This window comes from Dermochelys coriacea, chromosome 1 (genome assembly GCF_009764565.3).
Source record: "Dermochelys coriacea isolate rDerCor1 chromosome 1, rDerCor1.pri.v4, whole genome shotgun sequence".
In the NCBI taxonomy this organism is placed as follows: domain Eukaryota; kingdom Metazoa; phylum Chordata; order Testudines; family Dermochelyidae; genus Dermochelys; species Dermochelys coriacea.
In genome coordinates, this window is record NC_050068.2 from 338,900,072 (window position 1) to 338,916,111 (window position 16,040).

At 44.3% G+C, this 16,040-nt stretch overlaps 1 protein-coding gene across 9 annotated transcripts in view; it reads right to left on the reverse strand.

The window, feature by feature from the left end:
• Positions 1-112: 112 nt before the first annotated feature.
• The window catches only part of OPTN (optineurin), a 42,738-nt gene continuing 26,810 nt past the window's right edge, over positions 113-16,040 (reverse strand). For all 9 annotated transcript variants that reach the window (XM_038378799.2, XM_043498412.1, XM_043498415.1 and 6 more), the window contains exons 9-14: positions 15,403-15,552; positions 12,595-12,688; positions 11,702-11,860; positions 10,812-10,942; positions 1,407-1,489; positions 113-1,099 (exon numbers count right to left, since the gene is read on the reverse strand). In XM_038378799.2, coding sequence (XP_038234727.1) covers positions 981-1,099; positions 1,407-1,489; positions 10,812-10,942; positions 11,702-11,860; positions 12,595-12,688; positions 15,403-15,552 — 736 coding nt within the window. In that variant the 3' untranslated portion in view covers positions 113-980. The remainder of the gene's footprint in view (positions 1,100-1,406; positions 1,490-10,811; positions 10,943-11,701; positions 11,861-12,594; positions 12,689-15,402; positions 15,553-16,040) is intronic.

The window sequence follows — 16,040 nt, forward strand, 5'->3', positions numbered from 1 at the left end:
ATCAAAAGACCTAGCCCAACACAGTTTCCTACTGGAAATACATATGAACGAAAAGCCAATCCAGAATATAATAAAGATCTAAAATATGCAGCACAAATTGCAAAGTTGGTTCTTGTGTTTTACAACAGATTTATTTTTGTCTCGTAAACATGAAACTCAATTAACTCTCCTAAATGATTAAGTTACATCCACCATACCGGTTTCCAGCAAACTATTTTGAGATCTACTGTACAAGTTCAGGTGAATTTATTACAATTGAGCGGAGTAAAGACAGCTTCTTTAAATTGTGAATTGTTCTCTAAAAACAAGTGACTTTAATATAGCAGCAGCTACCTATATCAGACCTAACTGGTTTAATCTTACACTTTGCCCACATCTGGTAAAAGCAAAGAGTACACAAACTACAGTATCAAGAATCTAACATCAGATTAGCCTAGTTACAGGGAATTCAATAAAATGGCTATTCAGCGCAAGAGCAGGATTCATTTCAAGTGTGTAATGAATACAAAACTATTCCATTTTATTAAAAGCTTCTCAAACATGAGTTAGCTTCCTGATTATATATGAGAGGTGACGTAGTTTCAGGCTTAAACTAATCAGCTATATCTATCTTGTTTCTCCTTTGACTGCATTAATTCAGCCAGATGCTGTGAATCATTCTCTGCTCTGAGTGATCATAAACTATGAGAAGTCGAGCTTGTTGTTAGAGGATGGTTAAAGATTCCACCGCAGGAGGTATATGTGGAATTCCGTAAATTAGCAACTCATTTTACAATATGAAAATTCTCTCTTCCCTAAAGCAAATGGAAATGCTAAAAAAAAAAAAAAAAATAAAGTGGTGTTACCCTGTTGTCAATGAAATCAGTGGAAAAACCCTGTAAAACTTCATGGGGAGTCGGATCAGGTCCTATTCTAGAGGGAAAGAATGCATTTGCTTGGCAGGTGAAAGTTTCCATTTATGAAGAGTTGGAGATCAGCATTCAGATGATACAGTCCATAACGTGGATCTGAAGCGTGTCCATGTCAGGTAGAATTTCTCCACACTTGGGACAGGAATGTACTGGAATATTCCTCTGCCGCCAGTCCTGAGGATCAGTTCCTGCAGAGAAAGAATTAAAACTATGTTAAAACTGGATTTTCACTCTTTTATGAAAATGTGAATTAAGTGCTGGCAAAGATGCCAGATTGATAACCCTGTGGACTGTAGCTAGGGAGTTGCAATTGCTGGCCTATCTTCAGTTACAAAAAGGCCCTACAGGCTGCTGGGCTAAGACAAAGCAGTCCTGAGAGTGCTTAGTATTGTGCCACTTGACTGGCCCGGCAGCAATGCGAAGTTGGCTTATACTGGGCACAGCAGGGCCAGGCCCAGGGTTTGATGCCATAACAATTATCTTCTGTTAATTTACCTCGTTGTACAAGATGAGGTGAATGATCTTGATCCACTGATGCTCTGGCTCCATGACGACTCTGCATTTCCACCAAAGAGTTTCTGCAGAGATTAAAGAAGTTAAGAGGGTGCTCATTGTCAAGCACACACACAAAGCCTGTTAGGAAGAGAAATGTAGTCTAACCTCGAACAATAGGGAAAGCAGAAGGATTGTCTGATACAAACTGCTGAAGGGAAGAATTTTAAAGTGGGAGATTCTGTGGCCTGCGTCGTACAGGAGGTCAGACTAGACGATCATAATGGTCCCTTCTGACCTTAAATATGATTCTATGAAAGTAGTATGGCATCAACACAGAGGTTTTTGCCCTGGGACAAGTGCCGAGAACTCTGTCCTTTGGAACATTCTCAGGACTCAATTCAATGCACAATTGTAAGTGTTAAAAGACAAAGTTATACAGGAAAATATTTTGGGCTACATGTCTTGGAGAAGATGGGGATTAATACGAGAATTGAAAGGTGGGTAAGGAAATGTGAAGACTACAATGGGTCATGCTGAAAGGTGAACTGTCAGGCTGGAGGGAGGTTACTAGTGAAGGATCTGTCTTGGGACAAATCTTATTTTATATTTTAATTAATGACTCTGTAGTGTAGTGGGGTGGCTGCCCCACTCCTGGAGAACAGGGGTTAAAAGCAGCCAAGCTAGGCTGATTGGGGAAGCAGCCACAGCTGTGGCCAGCTTAATTAGGTCCCAGCTGGTCCTGATAAGAGGGCTGTGGGCCAGAACCCGAAGAGTCGTCTGACTCTAGCCCTGGAGCTGGCTGCCTGGGAGCTGTGCAGAGTACCTGAGGTACAGCAGCACCGAGGAAAGGCAAGAGAAGCTGGGGAGCTCCAGCCTGGCAAATCCCCAGGCTGAGGCCTTGGATAAGGCCCAAAGCAGGTACTGAGGCTACAGAGGTGTAGCCTGGGGTTAGGCAGAGACAGCTGGTCCAACCCCTTGCCAATGATGAGTGGCCGTGACACTGCAGTCTGCCCCAAGAAGCGGGGGCTAGATGATGACTGGCAGTAGCCACTGAGGCAAGGTGGGTTTAGAGGGTTTGGGGCTAGAGAAGACCTAGAGCGAAGGGGTACTGCTGGGTCAGAACTTTGAGGTAAAGGGCACCGGATCTGTGAGGGACATGGGGCCAGCAGCAGGTGAGCCACCATCCTGCAAACAGCGCTCCGTGTGCTGGAAAGAGCTAATTCCCGAGATGACCAGCAGGAGGCACCGCGGCAGTGAGCCGTAGCTTTGCTACACCCTGGCACAAAAGTGGAAGTGTACCAATAAAGTCGGCTGGGGAACAACGCTGGGAGATAGTGTAAATATGGAAAAAGAAAAGGAGTACTTGTAGCACCTTAGAGACTAAAATTTATTTGAGCATAAGCTTTCGTGAGCTACAGCTCATTTCATCGGATGCTGTAGCTCATGAAAACTTATGCTCAAATAAATTTGTTAGTCTCTAAGGTGCTACAAGTACTCCTTTTCTTTTTGCCAATACAGACTAACACGGCTGCTACTCTGAAACCTGTAAATATGGAGAGGACCAGAATATCATATAAGGAGTTTTGGATGACCTTGAAAACTGGAGTAATAGAAATAGGATGAAATGCAATAGTGAAAAGTGCAAGATCATTTACTTGGGGACTAACAAGAATTCCTGCTATAAGTTGGGGACTTAAGTTGTAAACAGAGGAGGAGAACCACCAATGCACCACTGTCAAGCGATTAAAAAAATTAATCGTGATTAATTGAACTGTTAAACAATAATACCATTTATTTAAATTTTTAGATATTTTCTACATTTTCAAATATATTGATTTCAATTACAACAGAACACAAAGTGTTCAGTGCTCACTTTATTTTTGATTACAAGTATTTGCACGGTAAAAAACAAACAGTATTTTTCAATTCACCTCATACAAGTACTGTAGTGCAATCTCTATCATGAAAGTTGAACTTACAAATGTAGTATTATGTACAAAAAAACCTGCATTCAAAAATAAAACGTAAAATTTTAGAGCCTGCAAGTCTATTCAGTCCTACTTCTTGTTCAGCCAATTGCCAAGACAAACAAGTTTGTTTACATTTGCAGGAGCTAATGCTGCCTGTTTCTTGTTTACAACGTCACCTGAAAGTGAGAACAGGTGTTCTCATGGCACTGTTGCAGCCGGCATCGCAAGATATTTACGTGCCAGATGCACTAAAGATTCATATGTCCCTTCATGCTTCAACCACCATTCCAGGGGACATGCTTCCATGCTGGTGATGGGTTCTGCTCGATAGCCATCCAAAGCAGTATGGACTGACGCATGTTCATTTTCATTATCTGAATCAGATGCCACCAGGAGAAGGCTGATTTTCTTTTTTGGTGGTTCAGGTTCTGTAGTTTCTGCAGCAGAGTGTTGCTCTTTTAAGACTTCTGAAAGCATGCTCAATATCTCGTCCCGCTCAGATTTTGGAAGGCACTTCAGATTCTTAAACCTTGGGTCAAGTGCTGCAGCTATCTTTAGAACCCTCACATTGGTACCTTCTTTGCATTTTGTGAAATTTGCATTGGAAGCATTCTTAAAATGAACAACATATGCTGGGTCATCATCCAAGAATGTTATAACATGAAATATATGGCAGAAGGTGGGCAAAACAGAGCCAGGGACATACAATTCTCCCCCAAGGAGTTCAGTCACAAATGTAATTAAAGCATTTTTTTTTTAAATGAGTGTCATCAACATGGAAGCATGTCCTCTGGAATGGTGTCCAAAGCATGAAGAAGCATACGAATGTTTAGCATATCTGGCACGTAAATACTTTGCAATGCCGGCTACAAAAGTGCCATGCAAATGCCTGTTCTCACTTTCTGATGACATTGTAAATAAGAAGAGGGCAGCATTATCTCCTGTAAATGTAAACTTGTTTGGCTTAGTGATTGGCTGAAGAAGAAGTAGGACTGAGTGGACTTGTAGGCTCTGAAGTTTCACACTGTTTTGTTTTTGAGTGCAGTTATATAGCAAAAAAATAAAAATAGAGAGGTCCTCCAAGCTGCCTAGAGTGGCTGTGTGGGGAGCAGCCAAGCAGGGCCCAACAGATCAGTATAAGAAGAGCTGCAAGGGACAAGGGAGTTCAGTTCCTTGCTAGAACTGGAGAAGCATGGATGGTGTGTAGCTGGCTGAGGGAGCTGCAGAACCTCAGACGAGGTAAAGCTGTCAAAAGCCAGAGAGAGCGAGAAGGAGCCTTGAGCTGGTTGCAGGGACTCCATCAGGACAAGACTCTGAGGTAAGAGTGAAGATAGCACAGGGCCATGGGGAAATGGCCCAGGGAATCAGAGCAGCAGCGCGACTTAAAGGGACACAGCAGACAGCTGCTATCTACAGGGTCCCTGGGCTGGGACATGCAGTAGTGGGCAGTCTTGGGTCCCCCCCAACTCCCCATAAGCCCCAAGGTGGGAATAGACTGGACACTGAGGTACCCCCAAAAGGGGGGGAAAATGGAACTGCAGTGGCCCAGCTGGAGAGTTGTGGCTGGAAAGGCCCTACGAGGGCGAAGACATTGCCTCCAGAGAAGGAGCCCTGGGGCACCGCTCTATTCTGGAGCGGGGACAAACTGAGACATTATAGAGGGCACTCAGACACCCTGTTGGATTTGTACCCCAAAAGGGATTTGCTTTGCTTTTATCTCACAGACAGACTGTATATGACTTGGATGGAGGGCTGAGTGAGCAAAGGCCCACCAAAAACAGGGAGTGTGTGTGTGCAGGCGTATACACTCGGTCAGGGGGTGCACGTGAGAGGCGAGTACAACCCTGTTACACTGGAACCAGAAGTGGGATATATTCAGACCAGCCCCCACAAACAACGGGATCATGGAAGAGTTAATAAGAACTCTCAGCCAGCAGCAGCAGGCTGCAGAAGCTGCAAAATCCCAGCAAGCTGCCCAGCAGTAGCATGGCAAAACCCTGGAGGGGCTTTAACAGCAGTAACTCCAGGATCACCAGTCTTAGGCGTGGCAGGGAGCTTGACAGCCAGGCCCAGCCACCGCAGATGCTGCAAAGGAAAGGGTCAGAAGACCCCATCGTGGAGCTGCAGGTACTATGGGCAAGTGGGGCAGGTGAGATGGGTTTACCCTGATACAACCATGGCTTGTAAGGCCAGGCCAGTTGCTGTGAGAGCCACTGAGACCAGTGAAGGCCAGGCTGACCAAGACACCCGGCTACAAATGGCTGAGGCTCAGGCTATAGTGAAGGTGGAGCAGAAGACCATCAGGAGTCAGTTTAGGGCTTGGAAGACTACCCCAGGGACAACTGGTTACCATTACAGGGAAATGGGTCACATAAGAAGGTATTGCCCTGAAGAAAAACCTCTAACTCAGGAAGGCAGTACTAGTACTATCACAGACCCAGGCCTCCCCATAACTGGCAAACCTGGGCTAGAAAAAGAAGCAGGATTGAGGCCCACAAGACAGAAATGAGAGAGCAGTTGTGGGGTTTGAACTACGCTTTTGCTGAAGGAAAGACCCAGTCTCTGTTATGTGGGAAGAGAACATGGGGAATGTACCTAATGTGTTGCAGGAACTGAGGCAGAACCAGGGCCCTGAAATTACTCTGGTGGAGAAGAGCCCAATGAGAGGACAGCGGGGTTCCCTGATGGGAGGTGTCGGACAGAGGGAAACCTGTTTCACAGGGCCCGGGAGCTCAGAGAATGACTTATAGCCAGGACTCTTGGTTGGGCACCAGGCATCCCTACAACCTGCCAAACCAGATGAATGCTCTCTGGCATGAACTAAATAACAGGTTGAAGGCTTATGAGACCTAGATTCAGAGAACAGAATGGAGGTGGTTTCAATCAGTAAAATGGGAGCAAGAGCTGACCCACCTCAGAGTGGAGAAGGAGAAGAGGAAACAGCAGTGCTTTCTGCTGCAAAAGGAGCTGACTAGGCTCCAGAACCTGCTCAAGGTCCAGCCAGGATCAAAGTGCAATTTGGCTAAGGAGAGAGCTGGAATTATGTGATCTGAGGTCACTACAGAAGGAAGATCGCTTCAGCAGGAAGCTGTATATCCCTGTCCAAGCTGAGAGCTGCCAGACTGTGGCTATAAATCCCCAGAATCTTGAAGTGGTGGCACAGCAAGGCCACAAGCAGATCTCTGTTAAAAAGAGAAGCACTTCTCAGAGGAAAAAAGAAGGTAAAAGTGGTCCTAACATGCTGGATGTCATACAATAGTGTGGGTATGAAAAGAACAAAGTGGGTGTTGCTAAGCCAGGTATTGAAAGCAGTGGGCAAAACAGTACAGTCCCTGGTCTTTGAAAACCCTGGAAGGGATCTGAACCTGAATAGAGAGATCCTTAACTCTGAAGTGTGTGCAAGCAGTTGCATCCACAAGGACTCCTCTCCAGATCAGGAGGCCACAGTAAGAGTTTATTTCAGGGGAAAACCCAGCTCTGTTAACCACCCTAAAGGCGATAAAAGGCTTTGACGATTTGAACGCCCTGCATGTAGTAGATTATGACATGCCACTGAATATGACGGGTTATGTTCACAGTCTGGGGTCCCTCTTCTTATAGGTAGCCATACAGTGGTCACTTCATATTTATCTGAGGAAGACGTGGGTATTGCCAAGGACCTGGTTAACTTCCTAGTGTCAGCCAAAACAAGAAGTTCCCCCTTGGCTAAAGAACATGGCTAATGAGTAACTTTGGTCGAGCCCATCTTTGAGACAGGTTGGCTCCAAATAAAAGGAGCTCCCAGGGAGCCTGAGCAATGAAAACCTCTCCAGACAAAGAGGTCAGAGGAACCCTGACTAACTGGGGCAACGCAACTGTTAAAAGCTCTCCCAGTAAAGAGCCCTGGAAGAGAAACCCTGATAGACAATGGCAGAGACTGCAGTGAATAGCTCTCCAGACAGAGGTCTGAAAGGAACCCAGACTAAGTGGGTTAAAAGCTCTCCCGGTAGAGAGGCTTAGGAGAGAAACCCTGAGGCACCAGGGCAGAGATTACCATGACTAGCTCTCCAGGCAGGAAGGTCTGGGAGTGAAGTACCCTGTAGAAGCAGGGCATAATTGATAGGTGTGTAACAGAGCTACTTAAGGAAGGAGCCTGATCTGAAAAAATCTCTTCAGGCAGAGAGGCCTGGGAGGGAACCCTGACCAAAAGTTGCAGAGATTATAAAAGCTCTCCAGGTAGATAGACTTGGGAGGGAAGACCTTGAGCAACCAAGGCAGAAAGTAAATAGCTCTACAGGGAGAAAGACCTGAGGGAAAGACCCTGATCCACTGAGGTGAGAGACTGCCAAATCTCTCCAGGCAGAGGCGCCTGGCAGGGAAACCCTGAGAAACCAGGGCAAGGACTTATAAAGCTCCCTGGATAAGAGAGACCAGGGAGGGAGAACCATGACAAATGGGGGTACAGGCAAAGGAACTCTTCAGACAGAAAGGTTGGAGAGAGTAAATACCCTGTGAAACTAGGGCAAAAGCCTGGGTAAGCAGAGCTATTACCTGCAAGAGCAGCACTTCAATCTTGTCTGAGGGGAGAGGTGTGTGAGGGGGTGGACTAGGCTTTGAGGCCCCCGGCTACATCTCGCCCCAGCAAAGGGCAGTTGAGAGGTCCTCCAAGCTGCCTAGAGTGACTGTGTGGGAGGCAGCCAATCAGGACCCAGCAGGTCAGTACAAGAAGAGCTGCAGAGCAAGAGTGAGTTCAGTTCCTTGTCCAAGCAGGAGAAGCATGGATGGTGTGTGGCTGGCTGAGGGAGCTGCAGGACCTTGGACAAGGTAGTGCTGCCAGAAGCCAGGGACAGCAAGAAGGAGCCCTGAGCTGGTTGCGGGAACTCCATCAGGACAAGGCCGTGGGGAAGTGGCCCAGGGAATTAGAGCAGTAGCATAACTTTAGATAAAGGGACGCAGCAGACAGCTGCTAACTACTGGATCCCTGGGCTGGGACCTGGATCCCCGGGCTGGGACCTGGATCCCCTCCAACCCCCATAAGCCACAGGGTGGAATGGCCTGGACACTGAGGCATCCCTGGGGCGGAGGGGCATGGGGGACTGAACTGCAGTGGCCCAGCTGGAGACTTGTGGCTGGAAAGGCCCTAAGGTGGCGAAGACATTGCCTCCAGGGAAGAAGCCCTGGGGCACTGCTCGATTTTGAAACAGACATTACAGAGCTGGACTTGTACCCTTTGCTTTGCTTTCATCTCACAGACAGACTGTGTGTAACTTGGCTGGAGGGCTGACACAGGTAGAGTGTGTGTCCAGGCACATGCACTAGGCCAGGGGGTGCTCGTGAGAAGTGAGTGCAAGCCCATTACATGGCCCTAGTACAGATCCTTGGGGGACACCACTGTTTACCTCTCTCCATTCTGAGAATTGGCCATTTACTCCTAGCCTTTGTTTCCTGTTTATCCCCGACTGCTTTTTTGCTTATGAGCCTTTGATAAGGCACCTTGTCAATGGCTTTCTGTAAGTCCAAGTACCCTATAGCCACTGGATCACCCTTGTCCACATGTTTGTTGACCCCCCTCAAAGAGTTCTAGTAGATTGGTGAAGCATGACTTCCCTTTACAAAAGCCATGTTGATTCTTCCCCCCCCCCGAAACAAATAGTGTTCATTTATGTGTCCTCATTCTGATTGTTCTTTACTGTAGTTTCAATTTGCCTGGCATTGAAGTTTGGCTTACCAGCCTGTAATTGCCAGGATCCCCTTTGGAGCCCTTTTACTAATTGGCATTACATTAGCTATCCTTCAGGCATCTAGTACAGAAGCTGATTTAAGTGATAAATTACATACTGCAGTTAATAGTTTTTTGCTATTTCACATTAGAGTTCCTTCAGAACTCCTGGGTGAATACCATCTGGTCCTGGTGACTTATTACTTTTTAATTTATCAATTTGTTCTAAAACCTCCTCTACCACCACCTCAATCTGGGACAGTTCCTCAGATGTGTGGCGTAAAAAGAATAGCTCATGTGTGGGAATATCCCTCATATTCCCTGCAGTGAAGACAGATGCAAAGAATGTATTTAGCTTTTCTGCAATGGCCCTGTCTTCCTTTAGCACCTCTATTGTCCAGTGGCACCACTGATTGTTTGGTAGGCTTTCTACTTCTGATGTACTTGTTAAAAACAAACAGCAAACTAGGTCTTTTGCCAGTTGCTCTTCAAACTTTTCTGGCATGCCTAATTATGCTTTTGCACTTTACTTGCCAGAGTTTATGCTCCTCCCTATTTTCTTCAGCAGGATCCGACTTCTAATTTTTAAAGGATGCCTTTTTGCCTCTAACTGCCTCTTACTGTTTTTTAGCCATAACGGCATTTTTTTTTGGTCTTCTGTTTTTTAATTTGGGGTGTATATTTAGTTTTGAGCCTCTATTATGGTATTAAAAATATACTTCATAGATTATATATATACCCAGATATTACTCCACCCGATTGATCTGCACTTGTCTCTTAGGAGCGGCACTAAGTAATCACAGAACTACCAGCATTATAGTTTAGGACAGAAATGGAAGAAAAAACTATTCAAATGAAAGCGCAGGGGGAATAAAACTTATATTGGGTCTACTTATCCAAATTGTTTGTTCCTGTGTCTAGGCCAAATTTCAATCTTATGATTTAAGTACAGATTATTATAATAAAATAAAAACTTAGATATCAATTTGGTTTTTTCCTCTTGAGAGGTTAACCTAAGAGGAAGAACAGAAGTCTACAGGGAATGGATCACTTGATTACCTGGTCATTCCCTCTGGGGCACTGGCCAATGTCAGAAGACAGGATACTAAGCTAGATGGATCTTTGGTCTGACCCAGTATGTCTGTTATGTACAGAAATAACTAAGACCTTTCTGCTCTTAATTCTTGCTAATTATTAGACATCTTGGTGGTGAACAGAATGGTTGGTTTGTTTTCTTTTAAGATATAAACTGTATCTATTGACTTGATTTTTAAGAGAGACCTGAAAAACTTGAATAAATGGGGTTTCAGATGAAGCCAATTTACAGAGAGTCTCCTTAGGTGAAATCCTGGCCCCACTGAAATCAATGAGGCCAGGTTTTCACCCACTGAGTTTAACTGTATCTCTCAAATAAGTATAATACTTCCATAATTCACGGGGGGGAGGGGTGTCACGTCTTAATTTTGGTGCTTTGAGTTCTTTGGATGATCAATCTCGCGCACACGCTCACTATTGTGTCATCTGGCTAATTCCTTGTTTAAATCAGCTAGCTCACTATAGAGCAGAGTGGTTTTTTAACTTTATTGATGAGCACAGATATGTTGTGGCTTTAAACACTCATTTAAGCCAATGTTGATTTTAATAAGTCCCTAGCCAGCTCCAACACAAGTGACAACAAGACAATCCAGACAGCTCAGTCAGAAACATGTTTGGAATTTCCCTTAATCAGTTTCTCACCTGCCAAGATTGTCCAGAGTATGTTTCTCTTGTAGCAGGTAAGTCAGCTGTACAGCTAACTGTTCTTTTTCCTCATGTATCTTCTCTCTTGCTTCTCTCTCAGCATGGAAGTCAGAACAATAAACCTCCATCTGTTCAGAAAAAATAAAATCATGTTCAGCATTTACTATTTAGACTAGATCTAACTATCAGTGTATAAATTAATCCCATTTGCCAACACAGCCAACCTGTGTGGTGGTTGTATTGAAATAGCCCTTATAAGCCCCAACCAAAATCAGTGCCTGAGTTGTGCTAGAAGCTGCACATACACATGGGAAGACCTAGTCCAAGACCTAAAGAGCTAATAACAAAGAAAGGCTGGGAGAAATCAGGCATCATCTCCATTTTACAGGCAGGACTGATGCAAAGACAGTGAGCAGGTGACTTGTCCAAGGTCACAGAAAATCTCTGGCAGAGCTAGAAACTGGTCCCAGAACTCCAGAGTTCCAGTTCAAGACCAGCCTTCTTCCTAGTCACACTTTACACCTGTGATTTCACTTAATTTGACTAAAACTACCACTCTAACATTAAGGGAGCCAATTGAAAATAGATTCTTTTTGTTCTATATCAACTACCAAACTTTATTGGTGGTGCAAAACTATGTTACATTCCAGACTCTAGTTCCCAGAAATCCCATCCATTAAAGGTCAATAGTAGCTGGGAATTCACAGAAGTACAGATTCTACAAAGATCTATAGGGGAAACTCAAAGGGAATTATATATCTGGATTCTTATAAGTCTGTTTTAAACTAATCAGAGCAATTGCTCGAGCCATTAAGGTTTTTCTTTCAATTTATGAACAGAAGGAAGGAGAACTATCCAAGCCTCCCTGATTTTTCTGAAGCCCATACCTGAGCTCTGAGGACAGCCATGGTTTCTAGGTCTTCCTCCTGCTTAGCAATAGTTTGCTTCATTTCATCCATCTGTAGCTGTTTTGTAGCCAAAGCTCTCTCTGCCAGCTCTAGCTTTTTATTCAGGTCCTCTACCACCGCCTTATCCACTCTCTCCAACTGCAAGGAAGAATTCATTTAAATGGCCTGACTTCTTCCCCCCCTCAAAATCTATCAGCTCAGGGCTACTTCCAGCTCCCAGATATACAGTGCCCACCAGTCCCCACTGTGTCAAACCCAAAAGGAATCTCTTTATGCAGTCTATGAAGGAGATCTTACTATTCAGTATTAAAAAAGAAGGGGGGGAGGGTCTCTGTTAAAAGTACTTTGAAAAGCAACCAAGTTCAAAGTTAAGGCTTAATTAACCCTATTGCAACATGTATTGTATAGTACTTTATTATGTATTCCAGGAGCCCCAGTGATAGATTGGGACCTGATCATGCGAGGTACTGTAAAAAAAACTTAACTAAAATGATGATCCCTGCTCCAAAGACCTTACTTTCTTAAGAGTACACTAATATTTAGATGCTTAACTTCTGGCTTGAGTTGGGACAGACTTAGAATTGCTCAAATGTATGCAACTGTGTCGCATTTCAGTAGCTTGCGGCCTACAGAGGATATCAATAGTAACACGGTAGAGATGTGGTGGTTCTTTAGTTCAAGTGGTGGGAGGTGGCATTTATGTTCTTGGAGCAGGAGATGTCTAGGTCTGTCCTTACTAATGACCATTAAACCTATGCAGCTATGGTATATGGTAAAGCTGAAAAATCATGAAGTCCTCGGCCAAAATATTGTTACAATCCACATTTCTCTCCCCTAAAATTAATAGCAATTTCTCTTCATAACCAGTTTACCTCATGTTTTTTTAGTTCTTCAATGGTTTTCATTGCATTAGTGAGTTCAGGGAGAAGCTTACTGTAGGTATGCTGCAAGTCAGAAAACTTTGCCCTGTTTAAGACAAAAAAAATTACATGGAAATGGTCCTTCTGTCATCTTCCATTTTGTTAAATTGTTCCACTGGCTCCCGCTTTAGGATTTCTTTAGTCATTCCTTCCCATCAAACTTGCAAATCCCCAGAGTTTAAGACATACTGATCCAGAATCCAGAAAGCTGAAGGACTAACTATATCAACTATCAGAATTTTCTCCAGTCTGACTTTTTACTTTTACAGGAGGGGGAAAAAAAGGAAGGGCAAAACACAGTCAACTTACAAATGATATTTCAGTCTGACAATAAAAAGTAGCCTTCTACCCCTCACCATATCCTCTCTCAAGGTCTCTGGTGCTGGTCTTCTCACAGATTTCAAGTCCAGAAGGGACCATTCCAATCACGTAGATCAGGCCTCTGCATTACAGGCCGAAGAATCTCACCCAATAATTTCAGCATCAAGCCCATAGTATATGAGAGAGAGAGAACGCGCGCACGTATCTTTTCAAAAAAAGAGAGCTAGTCTGGACTTGAAGGCTTCAAGTGAAGGAGAATTTGCCATGTCCCTAGGTAAAGAGTGGCTAGTTAACCTCATGGTTAAAAATTTGCCCCTTATTTCCAGTCAGACTTTGTCTAGCTTCAGCTTCCAGCCATTGGATCTCATTATGTTTTTTTCTGCTAGATTAAATTGCCATATACTATCCAGGTAGGTGCTTATAGACCATGGAACAGTCACCTCTTTAACATTTCTTCATTAAGTAAAACAGAATGAGCTAAGCTTTTGAATCAGTGTCTCAACAGCTTTTAATTCTTTTATGACTCTTATTTGTGGAGCATCTCACCAAAACACTGATCCCAGTAGAGTTTGGAGGCACTGGTGTTTCCCATGCCCTCTCTCTTTCTGAGCAGCTTGGTTTTTCGCCTTCCTCTGCAGCATAGGTCATTTGTAGGTTTAAGCTAGTGTAAATGATGGATTCTCTATAACTTGAAGTCTTTAAGCCATGATTTGAGGACTTCAGTAACTCAGCCAGAGTTTAGGGGTCTACTACAGGAATGGGTGGGTGAGGTTCTGTGGCCTGCAATGTGCAGGTCAGACTAGATCATGATGGTCCCTTCTGACCTTAGAGTGTAGGAGACTTCATCCATTCTCCTGGTGCCTTCTGGGCCATTTGGGTTGCATCCTCTAGAGCAGGGGTTCTCAAATTTTATTGTACCGTGACCCCCTTCAAAACAGCAAAAATTATTATGTGACCCCAGGAAGGGACCTAAGCTCGCCCAAGCCTCTGCTACCCTGGGAGGGGGAAGCCTGAGCCCTGCTGCCCTGGGCTGAGGGAGGGGGGGCAAAGCCTGGGTCTTCAGCCCAGGCAGGGGGCCTGTAACCTGGGCCCTGCCATTCAGGACTGAAGCCCTCAGTTGTCAGCTTTGGCCCCAGGCTCCAGCAAGTCTAATTCCAGCCCTGGTGACCCCATTAAAATGGGGCGGTGACCTACTTTGGGGTTCTAACCCACAGTTTGAGAACCGCTGCTCTAGAGCACTGTCCTTATGACCAGAGAGCATCCAGTAACAATGTGAACATGTCTACAAACATTTGAGTATCCACAGTACTGGCTTGTTCCCACCAGAGTAATGCTCAGTTCCCAAGCCTTTCCTTAATGTAACTATGTTCAAGCCCTGCATATAACTGATTGCGGCTCTTGGGTCCAAGGAAGTGACAAATTAGGGAACTACTTAGGAGAGCCTGTTATAATCCAACTGATCTGCCTTGGTACTGAAATGCCTGGTAGACCTTGGTCAGTATCCAAGCATAAACTGCTTGTCTTGACTTTCAAGGCCCTTCACAGCCTATCCTAAAATTTGCATCTATGTATGTCAGAGTGGAGTAGTTCAGTTTTATGGCTGGTCACATGTATCCATCATTTGGATGTAACCATCAGAGAGAACATTCCTCAGATTTATCCTTAAAAGAATTCAGCTGTTTCTCCACTTTCTTTTGTAAGCCAAATGAAGAAAATGCCTACTGTGTAACAACCTGGGGAAATTAAACTTAGTCCAGGCAAGTGAAATTATTAACTGGCTGCTGGACAAAACTACCAACCTGCCGATTTGGGAGATGGGCTCCATGCTACATGCTGGGGACAGCATATGGGTAACTAGCCAAATGCAGTATTACACACAATGCAGTTTTGAATGTTTGTGCAGCTCCATAGGAAGAATTTAGTAAAATACAGTAACACTTTGCCTAGCCTATCCATTTCTTCACCTTTTGTAAGGAAAAAGCCAAGACTGGAAGCCAGTTTGCATTTCTGTCCTCAGGCTAGACACACAAAGTTAATGTACCCAATGTTTGAAGGCAGGGATCAGTTTAGATCTGCAACATGTCCCCGAGATAGCAAAGTACAACTTGTATACAGCTACAGAAGGGCACAAGTCAGAGGTTAGAGCTGGGATTTTCCCAAAGGTGAGGGCTCTTTGACTATGAAGATCCACTTTGGGCCTATTTTAGAGAGAGGTTTGAACTGTCAAAACTTTGATAGCCTCAGTTTATCTGGATCCAGGGTTCCAGTTCAGATTAATTTCTACAAGCTCAATTTAATGCGGGGGGGGGGGGGAGGGAAGGGGGGAAGAAGAGCGCGCACACAGTCACATCTGAGATTGTTACTCATTGGATACATTACCATAGATTCTCCCCCACTTGACCTATCTCTTTGTAAGGTTCAAAATCTTGTCACACTCACTTTTCTTCCTCTGTTTTGGCTTGTTCCAGTTTGAGCTCTGATTGCATGCTCTCCACCTGAAGCTCCAGCTTTTTAATGGCATATAGGAGCTGCTGCCTCTCATCCAAATCTGCGGAAGTAGCAGAGTTTTTTCTTTCAAGTATCTGACACCTGACAAAAAGGAAGGAGAGTGGTTATCTTTGCTATTTCCCTTTCTTGATGAAAATCATCATGATGGCTATCAGACAAAGAACCTACATTTGTGACTAATTTACCCCCAAAGCTTATTTCATGAGACTGAAGGAAAAAATCCATGCACAACTGTAAACAAATAAAGGGACTGAACCAAACCCTTTTCCTTAGGTTATACGCTCTCAAAAAGATGGGAATCATGGCTAAAAGTTTTTAAAAATGGGTGCCTAAAGTGAGGCTCTTACATTTCTTTTTTTATGCACCTAATTAAGTGGCCTGATTTTCAAGTGTGCTGAGAACTCCTGTGAATAATGGTTCAAATTGGGCCCTTAATTGCTTAATTTGTTTTTTTTAAGACTGCAAATCCCTTCTTTCAAGGGATTTCATTTATTTTAAAATGCCCCTTCACACCAGGAAGGATTAAATCCTCAGTCTGTAAATCAGGATTCCTGTGGTCTATTTCTAAC